At 45.6% G+C, this 20,687-nt stretch overlaps 1 protein-coding gene and 1 long non-coding RNA gene across 3 annotated transcripts in view; both read left to right on the top strand.

Annotated features, from left to right (window-relative positions):
• The first annotated feature begins 1,422 nt into the window (after positions 1-1,422).
• Positions 1,423-4,610, top strand: LOC128155108 (uncharacterized). The gene is made up of 2 exons (XR_008239535.1): positions 1,423-3,473; positions 3,887-4,610. It is a non-coding gene; the product is annotated as an uncharacterized LOC128155108 (long non-coding RNA).
• Positions 4,611-8,285: 3,675 nt separating this feature from the next.
• The window catches only part of FSTL4 (follistatin like 4), a 240,379-nt gene continuing 227,977 nt past the window's right edge, over positions 8,286-20,687 (top strand). For both annotated transcript variants that reach the window (XM_052772036.1, XM_052772035.1), the window contains exons 1-2: positions 8,286-8,399; positions 14,607-14,742. In XM_052772036.1, coding sequence (XP_052627996.1) covers positions 14,617-14,742 — 126 coding nt within the window. In that variant the 5' untranslated portion in view covers positions 8,286-8,399; positions 14,607-14,616. The remainder of the gene's footprint in view (positions 8,400-14,606; positions 14,743-20,687) is intronic.

Genomic DNA, 20,687 nt, shown 5'->3' with positions numbered 1-20,687 from the left:
TGTTACTGGTTCCAGTGGGCCTGGTAGCTCATTTATTTATTTTGCATTTTTTTCTACAGAAAATAAAAGTCACTCATATGATTGAGTAACCTGTCTGAACTAGTCAAAGCTCTGACCCAAAGGTTTGGTCAGTATGAGCAATTACATGGTTGCTCGTGTGACTTTCACAGATTTTATGTTTTCTTCCAGGTCACTATCTATTATTTTCAGAATGGAAAATTCAAAGATCTGAAAGCACCTAATAGCTAGAGAGAGACAATGCCTTATAAAAATGTTATTGCTATTGACTTTGTGGAAGATTTGATTACAATGAATTGGCAGGGAAATGATTTAATACTAAACATTGACGACTGTAATATCCAAGAGTAATTCTGGACAATAAGAGACAAGAGAAAAAATACATTTCCTTTTACTGCAGGAGAGACTGTTGCTAAAGGGATAACAGAGACTCAGTATAGTAATGTCATGATTTAACCCCAGCTGGCAACTCAGCAACACGCAGCCGCTCGCTCACTTCCCCCCACCCAGGGGGATGGGGGAGAGAATCGAAAAAAAGTAAAACTCATGGGCTGAGATAAAGACAGTTTAATAGGACAGAAAAGAAGAAAATAATAATAATGATAATAGCAATTATAAAATGACAATAATAATAATGAAAGAATTGGTATATCCAAAACAAGTGATGCACAATGCAATTGCTCACCACGCGCCAACCGATGCCCAGTCAGCTCCTGAGCAGCTATCCATCCCTCTGGCCAACTCCCCCCAGTTTATATACTGGGCATGTCGTCCCATGGTACGGAATACCCCTTTGGCCAGTTTGGGTCAGCTGTCCCAGCTCTGTCCCCTCCCAACTCCTTGTGCCCCTCCAGCCTTCTTGCTGGCTGGGCAGGAGAAACTGAAAAATCCTTGACTCAATATAAACACTACTGAGCAACAACCGAAACCATCAGTGTGTTATCAACGTTCTTCTCATACTGAATCCAGGACATAACACTATACCAGCTACTAGAAAGAAAATTAACTCTATCCCAGCCAAAACCAGGACAAGCAATTACTAAGAGTGATATGCTTCTAATAGCAACACAAAAGCAACCAAAACTGTTTGTGTTGCAAAGAGTGACAGTAGAAATTTGTCTAAACAAGAAAAATATAGAAGGATAAATAATTCTATAAGCAGCCGAAACAAATGTAAAATTAAATTCTTACTTCTTTAAACATTTTATCAACAACTGCTACAAGTGAACAGCCATAAATAAGGCAAAACAACCAAAAATCAATGCCTACACAAGGTCCTAAGACAGATTTGTTGAAGCCATTCAACACCTTGCTTTTGTATTGGTGTGTGTTTGAGCCTTAAGCATGAGAAATTTCGACTACTGCCTCAAACTATGGTCCCAAAAATTCTCTGTCAAGCTCCATTATTTCCCCGCTTTCTCCGTTCTGCCGTGTACATCTCCCTGCGTGTTGTCCCAGCCAGGATTTTATAACCAGTTGTTTTAGTTCAGCTCAAGATTGTGTTACAGCGCAGCCAAAGAGCTGTCTGCAAGAAAGTAAAAATCTTACCACGATTCCAACCAGAGACTCTTTATCTTTAAAATACAGCATTACGAAGCCTAATGTCCTCCGGTTTTATTAGCTATTCTTGAGGGGTGCTTAGCTGGCAAGTGCAGCATCTGCCACCGGCTCGTCACGGCTTTAACAGCCGGAGTGCAAACTTCCCAGCCTGCGCACAAATAACATTTTACGGGGCCTGACGGCTGGTGGTGGTGGTGGGTTTTGCTGTTCCCAGGCTGCCGGTTCCTCCGGGACCCAAGCGCTGCAGCCGTGTGCAGGATGCGACCCTTTTCTGAGCAAAAGGGAAGATGGGACCTCGGTCCCCGTGGAGAGCAGCGGTCCCTGCCCCTCTCCGGTAAACCATCCTTTTTCAAGGTAAACCATCCTTTTTACCCTCTTCTAGCTCACGACAGGCAAGGGAAAAGGAGGGGCTGCTGTGGTGGTTCAGAGACAATTCTTCACGTGTGTCCAGCAGGTATAAACCTGGCATTGGAGCCTGCTCGTGCGGAGGGGACCGTGCATAGCCAGTGACATTAATTCACCATGAGGGGAAAATTCCAGCGTAAGTGGTCTCTACTGTGTATAAAACACTCAGTATCGGTGACATTTGCCTCTTCTCTTAGTGATAAAATACATTTATTTGTGAAGTAGATCTTAATCTATCTCAGAAAAGTGTTTTTAGTTTTTCACAGTAGCATTTATAATGATTGAAAGTGTAGGCTAGAGAGGACATCTTTCTGTAGCAACGAACAAAAATAAGAATAACTTTTCAGCATTACCGTATATCAATAGCCAATTATTTTTGTATGGATGGGTTCTGGCTGGCTGGTAATGGACTGACAATGAGATAAGTCTTCCAGGAGAGAAACCATCATTTTAAAGATGGAGTGGCTGGCCTTTTAATTTTAAGGTATTACCAAAATCACACCTTTCACCTTTAAAAATTGTAAATGATCAGAGTCTTGTTCTAAATCATTTAATTGCTGTTTGAAGTGAGCCTGGCGCATGCTTTGCAGGGGTTTGTCTTTCTTAGCACTGATGGTGTCATTTACATTTCTTAATTTTTCTTGAAGAACGACATCCTCCTTGCTTGTACTCTCCCTCCCAGCCTGCTTGCTGGCCATCTGTCTGCAGAGGCAATTTAAGGAATCTGTAGCCAATTCACCCTTGCTCATATGTATTTCTTGAACTTGATATACAGCGTAGATATGCACAGGCGTAAAGTAAAACCTATTAAGCGATGAGATAAAACACCAAGATGCTTTAGAAAACTTTTTCAAATGTTTCAGATGAGGCAGGCTCACATTTCTTGCTGGTTTTTCTTCTGCTTTGGTGCATATTTTTTCATCGTCACCTGTTCCATTCGTCTGCCTCTTTCTCTCTGACACGGGGAGTTTTGACGACGTGGATTAGGAGTCCCGTACCTCTGACCGACTGCCTACTTCTCTGCTGTGCAGCCTGCGTCATAACAGCTCTGCTAAAGCTCCTCACTTTAAACTTCCTCTTGAAAACAAGCTTGAAAGAAAGAATCGCCATATGCTCCAGAATGTGCACCAAGACTTTCCTATGACTCCACTGTACGTGCAAATAGCCGAGGAGCTTGGGGTAAAATCTAAACACCTTATTATTATCCGTGCCCATGGATCAAAGTGCTTTCTCGTCTTCAGATAAACACTGTCCACTGGCTTTGATGATCTCTCCTGTGCAGCTGGGAGAAGAGACCAACAATATATCCAGAGATGGGTAAATTGAGGAAAACAGGTGCCATTCCCAAAGCCGCAAGTTCGGTCAATGGCCATGGGACCCATTCACGCCGGTCCCGCCGTTAGCCCTACAGTCGGCCTTGCACATCTGGTTTCCCAGAGCAATGGAGATGGAGGGAGCTGCTGAAAGTCGCCACGTCTATTTTAATTCAGGTACCTGGGGCTATTTATTTGAACCCTCCGCATATCCCCTACACAGCAACAAGCCAGCTGCTCTGACAACTCCTAAGAAATAAGAAATGTGCCTTGAGTTCCTGTGACATTTTATATTCCAAACTTTGCCCAGTGGCTGATGGTTCCTTCCTCAAAGTGACATATTGATTGTGGGTACACGTAGGGCGAGTATGATTGTGTTCAGTATTTTGAGCTCATCATCTGTTATCCCATTCTCATTGTCATCCGAGGCCCAGACAGTATCAAATTGGAAGCAGTAGTGTAGAAAATTACGAACAAATCAAAAAAGACTACAGCTGTGAAATGAATCAAACCACTGTTTCTACATTTAGTATTTCCTTTGGTATAAAACATCTTTTACAATTTATTTTTTTATTATTTGGGGCTTACAGCTACAAAGGCAGGGCTGAAGCGCTGCCATCCAGCATCCAGCATTTGCAGGCACTTACCGAACAGAGCAATCATTTACTAAAACATGATGAAGACGGAGAAGGACGGGTCACCAAGGGCAGCAACTACCTAGATGTGGGCCTCGACCCATTTTGACCACCCGAAGGACGTGCCACTGCTGCGGAGGCTCGTCCATAGACATCCCAGCTGGTAAAGACGTGGGAGAATGGCACCCGCAGAAAACTCCTGCGTGTCTGCAGCTCTTGACCTTGGCCCTCTCCATTTGCTGCATCTTGAATGGAGTGTTGCGGTTAGAAAAGTTCAAGTCTGAGCTCCATGTCAGCTTTTCAGAGCAGCCTCTCGGTGTGCTAATGCTGTACGCTGAGAGCAGGCTTTAAATATGTGTGTGTTTGTATGAAGATGACCACATTAAATTTAAGTAGAAGTAAATGGTAATTTAACTGGCACAGATACACAAGGCTGACATAATCTCTGAGGGTTTGAGGCTGCTATTAAATTTGTTCCTCCTTATTAATTTGTGACCAAGAGGATAATGAAAAACTGGCAACTCTAAAGTTGACATAAAAAGTAAGAGATATACAGTTGGCATGGATAATTTTATGCGCTGTCAGAGTAAAAAGGCTTTGCTAAATGTATGTAGACAAAGATACACACTGTCATCTTAATGAGCAATTAAAAGATGGACTCCTAATAATTGAATCGTGACTCTTGTCACATTTGTATTTGTTTAATATCTCTAGTTTTGGTTGAATCTGGTTTTGAGTCCCTATTTTAATCAGGTCTGATTTAGGCTTTTGGTTCAAATAACTAGAAGTGATGAGCATGAATCTTGTTGTCCTATTACCTCCTCAGCTTCTTGTTTCCAGTGAATACAATGTTCTTTTAAAAACTCATGTTTAATTACTGCATTTAGCTAGCAAGACTGGACAAGGGGGGTAGGTGGGTGATTTGCTGTCATTCAAAGTTTGAATTTTCAGAGAGGAAACCTTATCTTTCTCTTCTGAACATCATTTCCTAGATTTTGGAAGTACTTCAGATGGCTCAGATGGTTATCCATTAATTCCTTTGCTGGTGGAAATCAGGGAGTCTTGGCTATGTGCATTGCTCTGTTGTGGCTTCTTTTTTTTTTTAATTAAAAAAAAAAGCCCAATAAGAGAAGACCATCTGTTCTTCAAAACTCTTTCACTTAAACTAACTGCCGTGGTCACCCTTGAATGCTATCGTATCTTCAGTGACACGGAGCTCTGCCTCGCCAATCTGTTGTTTAAAATTTCTCATCAAATTCCTGAAGTCACATCAGTCAAAGCTGACAACAGGTTGCACATTTCCAGCTCCTCTCACCAAAGTACGTGAGACCAGGACTGGCCCAGGTCTCTCCTTCTTCACAGTCCTCAGATTTGTCCACATTATATTAAACATACTGTCACTTGCAGCTTCAACTCCCCTAAACTTCCAGAGTGCTTTTACTTGCTTGCTTGTTTTCTGGTTTTGAATTTTTTTTTTTTTTTTTTTTTAAACCGAGTGGAGGGGAGGATGCTTAATTCTCACTTCAGTGAACTGGTTATCCTGTATTTTAAGAAAAAAAAAAATTTAAAAATTACAAACTTGTTTTTCCCCTTTCTCTGCATAGGAATCTCCCCCCCCCCCCCCAAGCCTGTCTTTAAAATAATCCATTTTTCTTTTCCTTCTAACTCCAGTCACTGTTTATTGGGCCTCTCCAATTCCCTGTTCAAAGGAAAGCAACAATTATTTTACTTCAAACTCACCCAGCCCTGAAGATGAGGAATTTATCAGTTTTTCATTGCCAGCTCGCTCTGGAGCAAGCAGCAGTTTATTTCTCCCGTTCTAGAAGAGAGCTGTTTGCTTTGCCCAGCCTTTGCGGGCAGGTGAACCAGCGCAGGGGGACAGCAGACTCCCCCCTCCCCAGCAAAGCTCCCACAGCATCCTTTCAAAAACGCCCCTTGGGATGCAGCCAGGATTCCACGGGGCTTTTAAAAGGTCTCAGGATAGATTGAAAGTGTTTGAAAAGGAGGGGGATGGAGCTGGCCGGAGGATGAGGGTGCAAGGAGGGGTGCCTGCCAGTCGCTTGTTATAAATTGTATTTACAAAAGGTTGGGAAACTTCAAAAGACTTTGAACCAAAATATCAGAGAATTGCCTAGGACCCAAGTGTGCAAGAGAAGACGCTAAAAATGACTGTTGGTACCTCACTGTGCCAGCGGTGGGACAGAGAAATCTGGGCATCCCGAGATACCTGGGCTAGGAACACGGTCACCTTCGGCACCCGAAAATTGATGGAAGGGCAGACGGACGCTTTACGTGAGCCGAATTGCCCAACGCACCCACCGCGCAGGGTGAGTACGCTCCTTATCTAGCTGTCGAGAGCGAGATGCTCAGGTTCAGGCACAGGCATGGAACGAGCAGGGACCAGCGCTGCCGGCGGCAGGAGGTGGGTGAGACCCGGCGGCCCCTCGCCGGGGGTCCGGGACGGCGTCCACTTCACGTCTCACGGCACTGCCACGCCACGCTCTCCCACTCGCCTCGGCCACCGGGGTCACACAGAAACCCGGCGGCTCCAGCCTGCGCGTTTAAAACCGCATCAGACGATGTAAAAATGAGCAAAATGTGCCTCCTGCTACAAACGCGTGGTGGCAAGGATCGCCCAGGCAAGCTGTTGGTGGTGAAGAAACGCGATTGCCTCCCTCCTCTGTGTCCTCCAGCGCGTGTGGATATAAATAAATAGGGGCTGCGCGGGTACTTCAGATGTCTGCTAATGCATCTCGCGTTTACGTCCGTCTTTAGGAGATACGGAGAGATTACTAAATACTTCACATTGACAGCACAGACATATTTTCATAGAATAAATGATGTTGGTAAGCGGGAAGGCTTTTCTTGCTTCCCTTCAGGAAATGGGGAAGAGTTGTCTCCACTGATATTATTCCTGATTTTTTTTTCCCCTCAGGAAAGAGAAAAAGATCTCACTAAAGATAACGTATTTGTCTCTGATTAGATTTCAGCTTTATTTTTCAAAAACCTCAGACCTCTTAAACCTATAGGCCAACTGCGAAATATGCACTCATTTCTTCTTTTAGGACGCTCTGCAAAGACCTCCTTTATATTGCCCATGCACAATTCACAGTGGATACTCCTCGTTTTATTATATTTGTGATTTCTTTTTTAATCCAAACCCAAAATCAGCAATTTCAGATCATTTCCTTCCCAGAGAAGGAAACCAGAAAAAACCAAGAGTCCCTACAAGCCCTTGTGCACGGTTTGGGTAGAATAAGCTCCATTTTTTTGTAAACACTGAAAATATTTCAGAGGTGCTGCATTTAACAGGCCGGAACTAAAGGTGTGAAAAATTCCGGAAAACCAACCTGTCTGATCACTTGGTATTTCCTGCCAAGAAAATAAAAAATAGCTTACTCCCATGAAATAGCCTCTTCTGCGACCTCGCGCTTAATTTTGTGGAATGACTTTTTTAATAAGCAGATTTTCTTCTGGACTAGACCTAGTTTCCAAGAGTAGCCTGTGTCTTTTTAACCATCTGAACTGGGGGGTCCCGTCCTTTTCACGCCGAAGCCGATGACAAATCCAATTTAATTCAGCAGGGTCCGGCTGTAAGTTGCTTTATAGGAAGAAACACAAAACTTGGCATGTTTTATCAGGTCTCTCAGAGCGCTCATCTCCTTCCGTCGTTAATTGTGGGCGTTACGTCGCCTTTGTGATGCGTCCAGTTCACGCCTTACCCTCCTTGCAGCCTTCGAAGCTGAACACCTTAAATCCCCTTTGCTTCTGCAGTCCCGTCGTGCCTTCCTCTCCTGTAAACACCCAACCCCTTTTAAAAAATAAATGAGAAATGCCTTTATTGATTTTTTTTTTTTTTTCTGATGGCGAAGAGGGAGAATGAATGAATTTCAATGTTTGCCTTTCCGTATAACCACGGGGATGTGGAAACAGAAGGAGCGCTTCACCAAACAACCTGCTTCTACGTTGTGCCGCGCAACCTCCTGCCCGGTTACCGAGTCCCACCGGGGAAAAGCCGGTACGCCCCCCCCCCCCCCCGTTTTACCGACACATCCCAAGGGGGTCCACCGTCTCCTTTCGCCCACCCCCAGACCAGCCTGGCTCCCGCATTACCCCCCCAGCGGCTCTCCCAGCCACGGGGGCTGCCACCGGGGGGGTCCCCCCGTGTTTCTGGCCCACCAAAAGCCCCCCGCTTTCGCCCCCCCCCCCCCCCCCCGCATCGCCCCCCGACGGGGGTTCCCCCCCCCGGCCCCGCGTGCCCCGAGGGGGCGGTCCCGCCGTCCCCGCACAGGTGCCGGCGATTGGGTGGAATATGCAAATGCCGCGGTGACGTCAGGCGGCTCCGGCCCAGAGAGCTGAAATAGGGCCGGCCCGGCCCGCGCCGCGTACTCGGTCGTCGCCGTTCCCGTCCCGGTACCGCCGACCTCGGCCGCCGCCCCCTTTCGCCGAGTCGTTCCGCTTCCCCAAGGTGAGTGCCGCGGCGGAGCGCCCCGCAGCGGGCTGCCCGCCCGGGGTGCGCGGCACCGCCCGCCCCGTACCGCGGGGGTTCCGCTGCGCTCCGCGCCGCTTCCCCCCCCCCTCCCCCGCCGCCAACCTCCTCCGTCTCTGCGCGCCCGCCGGAGCGCTGCCGTCCCCGCCCGGGCCGAGGGGAGAGCGGCCGCCGGAGCCCCGCCGCTTCCCTCCGCCGTCCGCTCCGCGGGGTGCGCTCGGGGCCGGCCAGCCTTCGCATGCCGCCGCCCCACGCGGATCCCCGTCCGCCCGCTCCGCGCCAGCGGGCTGGGCGCGGTAACAGGTGGGCGGCCGCAGCGGGGTTGGGAGCCGGCGGGGGTGGGACGGCCTTGGAGGGTGTCGCCCCCTCCCCAGCCCGCGTTCCACAGCGTGGGGAGCAAGAGGTGGAGATGCCGCCCGTGGGATGGACGCGGCTCCCTCCCCTCGGGCGCGGAGGGGGAGGCAGCGGTTCTTCTCCCCCCCCCCCCCAGCTCCCCGTGCCGAAGTTGCGGGGCTGCCGCCGTCGGTGGGGCGCGGGGTCGGGCGGCGCGTCCCGCCGCGGTCGCGAGTGGGGCCGGCGTTTTCCCTCCGCGGCCCCTAGGTGGCGCCGTGGTGCCGGCGGCCGTCCCCGCGGAGCGCCCGTCGGGGCCCGCTGCCTGCCCGCTGCTAACGCAGCCCCCCGTGCCTCCGTCGGCGGCCAGCGGCTTGAGTTTGTAGCCGGCAAGCAGAGAGTGATGGGTTTTTTTTTTTTTTAATTTTTTATTTATGAGAGATACAGGGCTCCCTTCCCAACTTGTCTAAAATGCTTCTGCCTGGTGGGAATAAATGGCTTTCCGGTGGTGCTGAGCGCTGGGTGCCCAGCTGGAGGGTGATGGAGGGGATGGTAGGGGATTTCTCTGAGCGTAACCTCAGAGCAAGCCTGTGATTGAAACGTAACAAAGTGTCACGGAGGCGGCCTCGAAAACAAAGGTTAAATACCTGTGAGGTTTAGGAGCTTCTTGGCAGCGCTTCATCCCTGCTGGATTGATGTCCCCCAGATTTCTTCTGGGAGCATCGAAGTGTCTTGGAGAATTTACAGATCAAATGAAATATCCTTAAGTATGCTTTTGCTCGAATGGAACGTCTGGTTTGTACTTAAACATTGTAGCTGATTCCAATGAGTTCTTAATGCATCAAAACTTTAAGTATTTATCTAAGATACTGCCGATAGCTGACTGAAATTGTTATTTGGCTTCATTATGTCTTGTTGAAAGGTTATCTTAGAACGGATTTTCTCCTTAATTTTGTAGCGCTTGTAGCGCTCACTGAGAAATTATGGACGTCAAAATTATTTTGCAGGCCATAGAAATGCTGTTTAGATAAGGCTGAAGCAATTGGAGCAGTTGATGGCAGAGGAACTGAGGACCAGATTCTTATCTGGTGTTAATAGAGCCAATTTATATAGAGGTAATGGTTTAGTCCAAGTGCTTTCCTTTTGCTATAGCAACAGTCATAACTTCAGGTAATTAAGTTTAACCTCTTTCTTTATAACATGAAGCATGTTAGAAATCATTAAAAGCTATTTTGAACTCTTAATTTCTCAATACTATTAAAAAAAAAGCGCCACAATTTAAGTAGCCCTGAAAACAAAGCCAATAGCTGCTTTTGGAAAATTCTTTAATCTTGTTACAGTCACCATATTTGAATTCTTAAAGCTTCTGTGTTGTGGAGAAAGAAATTGTGGGATCTCTGCAGCAATCTAGCTGTTTGACAGCTCATATTCCATGACACAGAAATGCTTTAAACAATCTGTGGTGTTCTCCACTCAGATGGCCAGTGTGACTAGTTCTCTTCCTTTTTCAAGGTGACCCTTTTTGCTTGAGCAGCTCTAAAACCTGTACCCTAAAACCTGTGATTGTATCTTTGGCTTGCATCTGCTTGCTGTTATTCCTCTTCGTTCAGAGGCGTTGCACCAATTTTCTTGCGAGTTGAGACTCTCCCTGGGTGTTGGTATCTGCACAAACCCATCCGAGCTCGGGATGGGCGTTCTGCAATTGCCGGTCTTACAACAGCACCTGCAGGGCTTGGCCACGGTGCACGGTCCTGCCAGGCTGGGCACCGCTTGCGCAAGCGAGCCATCGTGTTTGAGCTTCTTCGCGTAATGGTGCGTAGCATGGTCCTGCTGTGCTTGTGGTAGTATTTCAAAGCAAGGCCAGCTGCAAGGAAGGCTGTAATGCTGTTCTAGCTCAGAGGAAGAAACTGCAACCTTTAGGTAAACTTCTAGGCTTTGCATAGTATCTTCTTTAACATAAGAGCCAAAATTGCTGTGGAAGTAATTCTCCTGAAACCAAAGGAAATGTGTCACAATTGGGTGTGATGCTCAACTTTATTTACTTTAAAATAGTCTGGTTTAATTCTAGCATCTGCATTACAATTACTAATTTCTGCATTACGTAGTAGATTAAAATCTGTCTCTCTGCTCACATGCATTGCCAAGAGCAGGTGTGTGATAGACTCCCCCCTCCACCCTCAGCTCTTGAGAGGCTTCTAGTGTTCAGCCACAAATGTTCATTTATTTTTTTCTTTTGAGTACAACTGCTTGTTTTATGCAGACATTTCCGTATGCAAGCTTTGATCTACCTGGGTAGTGATGTCCATACAGGCTCACATCCTGCAAATCTGTCCCTCTTTCAAGTAAGGAAAGGAAATTGGTAGTAAAACTTGTCTGAGTTTACAGTGGTGGTCTGGATCTATTCAATCGATTTGAATTTTTCTGTTGACTTCAGGGAACTTTAGACAGCAATCCGGTAGCTGTATTGCATGATGCAACTGCAGACCAGATTCTGCAAGGAGCCTTCCACTTAGCTCAGGGTAAGGCGGTGCTGAGCTGTGGTTCAGGATGCCAAGTGACATGAAAACGCTGTATGATTTCAGAGTTAACCCTCACCTGATATTTATGGTGCATATTTGTTGCTTGGCTTAGGCTATTCAGATACATAATGTATATTAGTGTGTCCTCCTCTTACTATGAGTGAGAGCAATTAGTGTACTGTCAGTCAGTATGCAATAAAAATAAGTAATTTCTAAACTGACTCTAGAGAAAGATGTTCTACAAATTCCATTTATAAAACAACCGGAGTTTCTAGCAGGTAGAGGCTGCCTTTTCACTTTCATCAGTGTTATAGGCATCCTAATCCAAACACCATCATGTTTTCTAGCAGTTAGTTATTTACTAAATATACATTAAGCTAGCTAGTACCCTGTTTTGCTCTAGGATTGTAATTTCAAGCAGCATATGAGTCAGAGGTCTCTAGAACTGCAAAGTGAAATAGTTGTATTTGCTGTGATGGTATCAACTGAGCATACAAAATACCTCTATTAAAAATGTGAGAAACAGTATTGCTGTGCAAGAGCAATTCGTAATGTAACAATGTACTTGTCGCTTATTGATATAGTGACTTTGGTTTATTAAACATTTATTTGTAGCCCCAGTAACGTTACATCTGAGGTTTCTAATTGGAATTTAGAAAGCCTAATAAATTTTGATTTCATCCTGAGTGCTCTCAATTCAGGGTGTTTACATTAGTGCTGAGAAAAAGGAATGCCTGAACTCCATGGGTGCGCGGTGTGTGGCGGCTGTAGGCTGTGCTCGTTCTATTGACAGTGTGTCTTTGGGCAGACAGAATACCTGAAACCGAGTCAGTGCTGGTGTAAATGGTCGTGGCTCCAAAATTAATAGCGATGTGCCAAGGCTTGGGTGTACCTGCAGCAAATACATGGCATGAAAACACTGTAAAATGAGTCCTGTCAAGACAAGGGATGTCATGGTGACTTAATTCAGCTAGGCTTAATTTTGCCATTAGCAGGTAACTTGCCTTGTTAATGTATATTGCTCAAACCAAGCAGCAGCCTGTCACTTGCATGCTATAGAAATGCCATCGCTTGCCTCATTAAGTGGTCATTATGCTTCGTTACGGGTCCGCGTTAGCATCTTCTGCAGCTGCCGTGAAAGGTCAACACTTCCCTCAGCTACTATGGAAATGGTACCACGCCTGAAGACTCCTTTGGTATTTTTATTGTGAAAAGTAATGACACAATCTGGTGTCCTGCTCCCCCAAAAGTTCAGATGAAGTACAGACCTCTCCTGGCTGAGCTTCCAGGGCACCAGCGCAGGGTTATGCATGTATGAAACACATGGTAGTTCCATCTGACAACACTTTGAGTAACTGCATTGGTTTTATTTCCAAATTAATTAAAAAAAAAAAAAAACCACACACAAGACAAGAACTCCTGGTCAAAGAGGATGCAATTGTGGTGGAAATCCTTGCTTGCATCTTCCCAGTCCCCTGCAGCTGATGTGGGGCTGTGGTGGGGCACTGCCAGGGAGATGGTGCTGCTGTTGAGTAGGGTGAGTCTGGGAGGGATTGGAAATGTCTCCGTTTGGGACAGAGGCAAATGAGTGGAGAAGTTGCAGCCCCAGGTGGGGCTTACCTACATCGTGGTTGGAGAAGCCAGCACAGAATTTGTTTCAGGTCTTGCAAGTTTTAGTGGGTTTGGTGACCATCTGGGGGAAGAGTGACTGTTCCTGGGTTTTGGGTATCAGCTCTCAGACCCTGGCTGGCTGGCCCTGCAAACCTGATCGTAGCCTAAGGGGGTGGCAGTGGCTGTATCTGCTCGAGGCAGTGTCATCCTCTGAATCAGAGGGGAATAATAATGATATTTTCTGTCACATTGCTGGAAGCCTCCAGTGGTCCAAGGGAACCATAGAATCATAGAATGGTTTGGGTTGGAAGGGACCTTGAAGATCACCTAGTTCCAGCCCCCCTGCCGTGGGCAGGGACACCTTCCCCCAGACCAGGTTGCTCAAAGCCCCATCCAACCTTGAACACTTCCAGGGATGGGGCATCCACAGCCTCTCTGGGCAACCTGTGCCAGTGCCTCACCACCCTCACAGTGAAGAACTTCTTCCTTACATCTGATCTAAATTGACCCTCTTTCAGTTTAAATCCATTACCCCTGGTCCCATCACTACATGCCCTGGTACAAAGTCCCTCTCCAGCTTTCCCGTAGGTCCCCTTTAGGCACTGGCCGGCTGCCATAAGGTCTCCCCGGAGCCTTCTCTTCTCCAGGCTGAACCACCCCAACTCTCTGAGCCTGTCCTCATAGCAGAGGTGCTCCAGCCCTCTGATCGTTTTTGTGGCCCTCCTCTGGACTCGCTCCAACAGGTCCATGTCCTGCTGATGTTGGGGCCCCAGAGCTGGACGCAGTACTGCAGGTGGGGTCTACTAGAGGGGGAGAATCCCCTCCCTCGACCTGCTGGTCACGCTTCTTCTGATGCAGCCCAGGGTACGGTTGGCTTTCTGGGCTGCAAAAGCACATTGGTGGGTCTTGTTGAGCTTCTCCTCAACCAACAACCCAAGTCCTTCTCCTTGGGGCTGCTCTCAATCCATTCTCCGCCCAGCCTGTATTTGGGCTTGGGATTGCCCCAACCCACGGGCAGGACCTTGCGCTTGGCCTTTTTGAACTTCATGAGGTTTGCACCGGCCCACCTCTCAAGCCTGTCACGGTCCCTCTGGATGGCATCTCTTCCCTTCAGTGTGTCAGTGGCACCACACAGCTTGGTGGTGTTGGCAAACTTGCTGAGGGTACACTCAATCCCGCTGTCCATGTTGCCGATGAAGATGTTAAACAGCACTGGTCCCAATACCGACCCCGAATGCGGGTGTCTGGGGCTTTCCTGAAGCTCTGCTGAGGGTGCAAGTGTGAGTCCCTGGCTATGAGTGACCGTGTGCTGCTAGGGGTTCTGGAGATGGGATAAAGTCACCCTTTGGCTTCCACAGTACCATAATGTCGTGTTTTGATGTGGTCTGCTTTTGGATGCAGTAGTTAGATTTAGAAATCCCAGGGCTCCAGTTCTGCAGGTGCTGTGTGGGAACAGACTGGGAACAGCAAGTCCTGTGGAGGATAGTTTTGGGGTAAATGTTTTGCAAAACTGCTATAATGTGGGAATTCATTGCCAGTACATTGATGGGTGCAAAACAGGAAAATTGATGTTTTGCTGCATGTGCTGTGGGAGTCTGCAAAGCTCCATCGACACTGACCGAGTGTGGATGGGTGCCGTCAGCTGAAGCTTCCACCGTGTTATTGAATCTGAGCTGGGTTTTGTTGCGAGATGATTGTTTTATGAGTGTTCTCTTGTTTTCAACAGACGTGAAACGATGAAATCAAGAAGCTTTTGGTTATCTCTCGTATTGCTTGGGGTTTTCCCATCTGTCACGAGGGGATGGATGGACGTGGACAGGAGCAGGAGGCTGTATTCGGATGCGGGGAGGTTGCATCAAGAGGTACTGTACACCAGCTGCAGCTGCAACTCTTGTCTTTTTATTTTTGTGCTGTGTTCAGGCTCTGCATACTGTGCAAACAGAAAACAAGTGAGGGCTTACCCATGTATATTTGTATTAAACACCTGCTGAGGAGGTCAGTGAAGAAACAGTGAAGCAGAAGCTCTTACACTTCTTGAGTATGCTGCCATTGCTCTGGGAGGGAAATTGTGCATCTGGCCATTGTGGAGATGCTGTCTTTGCCCCAAATTCTTTACAGCTGGGGCTGCTGGGACCAATTAAACTAAATTTAATGAGCAAACTTTGTCCTGGCTCTTCATTTGGGTCACTGGACCTTCAGGTGAAACCTGAAAAAAGTCCTTTTGCTGCTTAAAAAAAGGAAAACTGAGCCGTAGGTGGTTCCAAGAGAACCAGCAAAGTTACTGCCCAGAGCATTTCCCTCCTGACTTTCTGATGTCGAAACCCTGCAAAGCGCAAAGTAATCAGAGAGGGACCATGGGAGCACGGTGGCCATAGCGAGGGATGGTGATCTTCATCCACTGGAGAGGACCCCTACTGCCTGGCTCGGTGGGAGGTGGGACTCGTGGTGCATTAATGCAGGACAGTAATGCCCTCTTCAGCATTCAGTCCCTGGGCTTGTGGGAGTGGAGAAGCAACTGAACCTCTTTTCAGTGCTGAAGGTGACAGCGTTGGCTTTCGTTGCAGTGGATTGAGGTCCCCGTTCTGATAGGTGTCCGGTACAGGCTGTCCCACCAGGGACAGTGGCTTTCTGGACCAGAGCTCACCATGTGGCTTGCTGCACAATGTCTGGATCTGAGGCATGCGAATGAGGCCATAAAAATCTAGAAATGTGACTTTCATGAAAAGAAAATGATGAATGCTGAAACAATTTCAGTTATTTAATTAGTTCCTGATTATCATAGGTTTGCTAAATGATTACTCAAATGTCTGAAAGTGGGAGATGGTGGGGGAGGCAAGGGAAGGGAAGACTGCTATTTTTTTAACTGCCATTGCCTAGAACACTTATGTACTGGCAGACACATTAGTCACTGCCAGGCTAATGATGACCCCTTAATGGATTCATGCTGCAATTGGATTTTATATTTAAGCCTCAGGATTTTGTTCTAGTTGGAGAATCCCATTTCTCCCAGTTGCATCCCACCTACAAGTACCCACAGTTGTGTGCATTATTTCAATAAAGCAGTTTAAGCCAATTAAAAAGCTGCCTTTTGCTACTTATCAGCACTCAGATCATTTCAGTGGAGTTGGAGATTCTGCAGTTGCAAGTTCTGTCTCAGGTGTACTTTTTCCTTGAGGTGTCCATCCTCTGTTCTGTAAAAGTGAAGAAAAACAGTTCCCTTCCACATGTCCGCTGTTATTTTGTTGCTGTGTAGACTCGAGTAGTACACTGGCACTCTCTTAAACAGGTTTTTGTATTGTCTCAGATCACTTCTGCTTTATTATTAAAAATACTTAAATATTTTGCATGCTTTTGCATTTTAAAAAAACCCTCATTCTTCACTAATGCATATTAGTGGTTTTTTTGAAAGAGTTACTCTGAGGAATTAAATTCATTACTCAAATGATTTACTTTAACATAAATTGTAGAACTATTATAGTACTTGAAAGACATTAATTCATTTGATCTTCCTTTAAAACCCATGAAGTTATTGTACCAATTACTTGATCTTGCTTGAGGTGAAAGGTTCTAAGCTAGAAATGTATTTGTTCAGATTTGCACAGAATTTAACAGGTGTGAATATTAAAATTTTTAATGTATGAAGAATGCAGTTAAAATAGCTTCAAGGGATGTAAGTTATAATGCAGATTTTTTTTAAAAAGTAACTGTACAGAAGGCTTGTTCCACAAGAAATAACGTTTATACAGTGTGGCACCAAACACCAAGATGAATCTGGAAGCCTTCAACATAGCTTTCAGGTAGGTCAGTGAAATTGAGATAACTGCTGTTTTCTCTTAGAAAGTGTTTATTTTGTCTTTCAGAAAATAGTTTAGCCATAATACCTTTTTAATAGTAAAAATCACTTGAAATCCTTTTCCAGTGATATTGGGCTTTGTTCAGTTTGGAGCTCCTTATTCATGAGAAGGTTGTTAGTTACCAAATTCGTGGTTTCATTAATATGTAATTCCATTAACATGCGTTTAAAACATTGAATCAAATAGAAAAGCTCCTAGCAATTCACTAAAATTGCTTTAAAAAATGTGTAAAGGGTTAATTTACAGGTCAAATAATTTGAAGTGTGCTCAGATCTAAAATTCCTATGAACTTCATCAAAGCAAATACTTGGGTATGGGTCACTGACCTTCACTAATGCTTGTTCTGATCTACATAGGAACAAGTTTACTGAATCAAAAACATTGCTTAATTTATGTTCAGATTGCTAAATCGATTTCTTCATGGTCTGTGGTAGAATTATTGCAGTTGTGCTTTGCATTTATAAAGGAAAAATAAGTCTTGAGGCCATAGCAATATACAGCCCTTCTGCATGAGAAATTAACTCTCGAACATAGCAATGGTGTAAGTTTTCTTGATACTCAGCCTTCCATCTCTCAAATTTCTGGGATGTTCCTGAGAAGAGGTTTGTTTTCTGAAGTATATTTAGTCCTGATTAGAATAGTTAGTAAACCTGTGCATGCAGTCTGAAATTCCGTGGGTGTAGAATGAACTAAAATAGAAAACGTAATTAAAAAAAGGCAATGTTAGTATTTAACTGAAAAGCTGCAACTTGCCGGGTCCGTGTTAATTTTGGAGAGTACTGCTGTCACTTTTACATTGTGCAACTTCTCATAGGCTGGTTCAGAGGGTGCTGGAAAGCTCTTGAAGCTTCTGGGTGCTGCACAGGGACTTCTGTGGAACTAGAAGGTGCAGCTTCCCAGGGTTGAACCATCATGGCACTAAATCCTACTGAATGGAATATACACCCAAGTACCTAAATATATAGAGCTCACCACTCCGGGGTGATGTTTTTGGGCAAGTTTTGCCTCTGCCTTCAGCAAGGCTGCTTCCATGCTAACGTTGGACATTTTAGAGGTGACCAGATTTCATGGGCAGCTCTGTGCTGGCTCAGGAGGGCTTTGAGTTGCCCATGAAGCACCAGGTGGTGTGATCTGGGGTCACCTCTCCTCTCTTGAAAGGAATTCTCAAAAATGTAGCTCTGTGAGTCATTGCCAGCGGCAGTGGCTGTGAAGGGAGTTTCCAGCGTAAGCATAGCAGAAAAGAGACATAAACAACCTGGATCCAAAATAAACCTGGAGTACAGATTTGAAGGTGAACTCGGCCAGGAGATTCGGATGGGAAGCCAGCAGTACTACTCTACTCAGTCTCTACAAGGTAATCCAAACTAGTAGCTCAGACTGATTTTTCAACCTACTGGGGTATTTTACAAGAGCATCTTATTAAATATTGAAAATTGACAGCTAGCTTTCCTTCTCCTGTTCCCTGCTTTCTGTGTGAGAGGCTGCTTTTTTGTATGTGCCGAAGCCAAGCTGGTTTTGCCGTGGTCCTTGGGGCAAGTTTCTCATCTCCTCTTCTCAACCTGCGGTGCAGCAGAGCAGTGCCACAGGTCTTCATCAGCCCTTCCAGGAGTGGGTCTCCCATCTGCTGCAGGGAGCTCCTCAAACAGCGCTGCATCTCAGAAATTAAATTCTGTATTATGTTTGCCGGGGCACTGCTGGCAGGTAGCCTGAACAATATTGTCCTAGCTGGATAGTGTGAAAGTGGAGAGTAATCCTGTGTTGTGGTACACGTATAGTTGTTTTGTGCTGAATTGTTACAGGAAATATTTGGATGTCACTGATAGCTCCCGAGTGGTTAAGGTACAGACTGGCAGGCATCCTGCGGTCTGCTCTGGGCTACAGAACCAGAACTGCTCTGTGGTTTTGTAGAAATAGTTAATTGCTTTCATTTGGCTTTCATGCAATGCTCTGTTTTTGCCACCCATCCTCCTATTTAAAAAGTCTCATGAGACACCAGAAACATGCACAGCACCCCACACTCCTGTGGGGAGAAGAGCTCTGTCCCTGGAGAAGCTTCTCTAGCGCAGAGCTCGCAAGTGATGTTCCATGTGCTCTTGCAGATCCAAGCACTGGCACGTTTGCTTTTCCCTTCTCTGTGCTGCAAGATGTTCATACCTCACTGATGCACCTTAACTGTCTGTTCCCTGAAAGGAGTGGGACACTGTTGGTGTGCAGTGGTATATCTAATTTGGGCTGTGACAGCACAGTTCAAATGTAAACTAGGCCAGCTGTGCCAATATTATTTCAGTTCCTTGATAATTTTTACCCGTTATGTTTGTTACCTTATCTGGCTTATGCCTTAAATTATATCGCCAACCTCAAAGTATCCTGTGTAGTTATACCAACTCTTATTTTTATGCTAATGAATGTAGCAAACATGCTCATTTCTTTAAGGTATCATAACTTCCTTATTGGCATTTGGAAGGTATTGGCTGTATAGGATACCCATTGCTTGACTTGTTCATTAGTTATTACTTGCATGACACCTGAACTGCTTAAAATCTCTAAGTAGTAAATGTCACCTTAAACTTCACCATGATGGCAAACAGCTGGGTCATACCAGCCTTTCAGTGCCATCCTGAACAGGATAAAGCCTCCCTCTGGAGTCCACTCACAGCCTCAACTGCACTTGTCCAGGAGTATCAATTATTGCTGGAATTCCTAATTATCTTCAGATTCTTAAATATTGTTTCACTTACTGCTGCAGCTGAAGACCATAGTTGGTTATTCCAAGCAGCAGGGGAGTCATGGGGATGATTTTGTGCTCCTTCCCCCAGCAAAGTCGTATTTCCCGATCTGACAGACTGCGAAAGGAGTGCTTTGGGAAGTAAGGTACAAAATTGCAAAGGCTTTTGATAAAAGCTTTTGCTTACAATTCAAATAGAGGCATAGTTTCAGAACATGAGCTTGGAATAAGACAGGCACAGTGTATCAATTTTGCATGCAGTTGAAGATCTGATATCCTGGTATTTATTTTAAGAATTATTATTAGTAATGTATTCTCTGCCATGTGTGTGCTCTTCCTGCTTGTAAGTCAGTTTGGAGAAAGGAAGGGAAGAATCAGATTTGAATTAAAATCTATACTGGGCTACAGCCTGCTCCTGTTTTAAACATTAATGAAAGTAAAGGGAGACAAGACTTAAATTTATTTTTTTATCACTTTGGTATATACTCATAAGCCACTCCTTGTTACCTGCATTTATGTGATATCTCTAACAAGCTGTAATTGCTGTTTGTAGACCATTCTAAATCTTAACTAGTATATTATCCCTGTGGAGATGAGAAGCTTTTGCTGAGTGCTGGTTATCAGAGTATCTGCAGTTCAAGGTACTGTGGAATATTTTCATGGTATTTGGATATACATGTTGGGGTCCTTCCTCTGTACCCCAAACCCCACTTACCCCTTCCCAAGTACCCAGAGGGTTTAATAAATGCTGTATCTTATGGGATGCTATTATGCTTGAAGTACTAGAAAATTTGAATGTTGGGTTACGTGGAACAAGGCAGGTACTGTATACTTGAATAACAGCATAAAATTCGAAGAATTTTAGTTTACATAGATGGTTATGGTTTGATAGTGAGAGTGTCAGGGATTGTCAGGATGCATCTATAGCACAACTTAAAGATGAAACCCTCTTGTATGCAGTCCCTTACAGAAACAAAACCCTGCTCCCTTTATTTTTTTTTTTTTTTAAACTTCTGGCAAGATGCAGTGTGTGATACCTCTCGGTGGTCCTGCATTGCCCAGCCTGCTGGGGGCTATCACCTTCCCGCTGACAGCAACCAGGACCACCAGCTGCTGCAGGGATGCCCTCCCTGCAGTTTAAGTGGTGCCTTGGATACTAATGACCTTGAATTTTGGTGCTGTAGCTAGTGCTTGGATGCTGTCCCCCGGGGACCATGGGCTCAGGGTG

The sequence above is a fragment of the Harpia harpyja genome, chromosome 20, assembly GCF_026419915.1.
Source record: "Harpia harpyja isolate bHarHar1 chromosome 20, bHarHar1 primary haplotype, whole genome shotgun sequence".
Classification (NCBI taxonomy): domain Eukaryota; kingdom Metazoa; phylum Chordata; class Aves; order Accipitriformes; family Accipitridae; genus Harpia; species Harpia harpyja.
The sequence above is the reverse complement of the archived record's forward strand: the minus strand, read 5'-3'. Positions and strand labels throughout refer to the sequence as shown.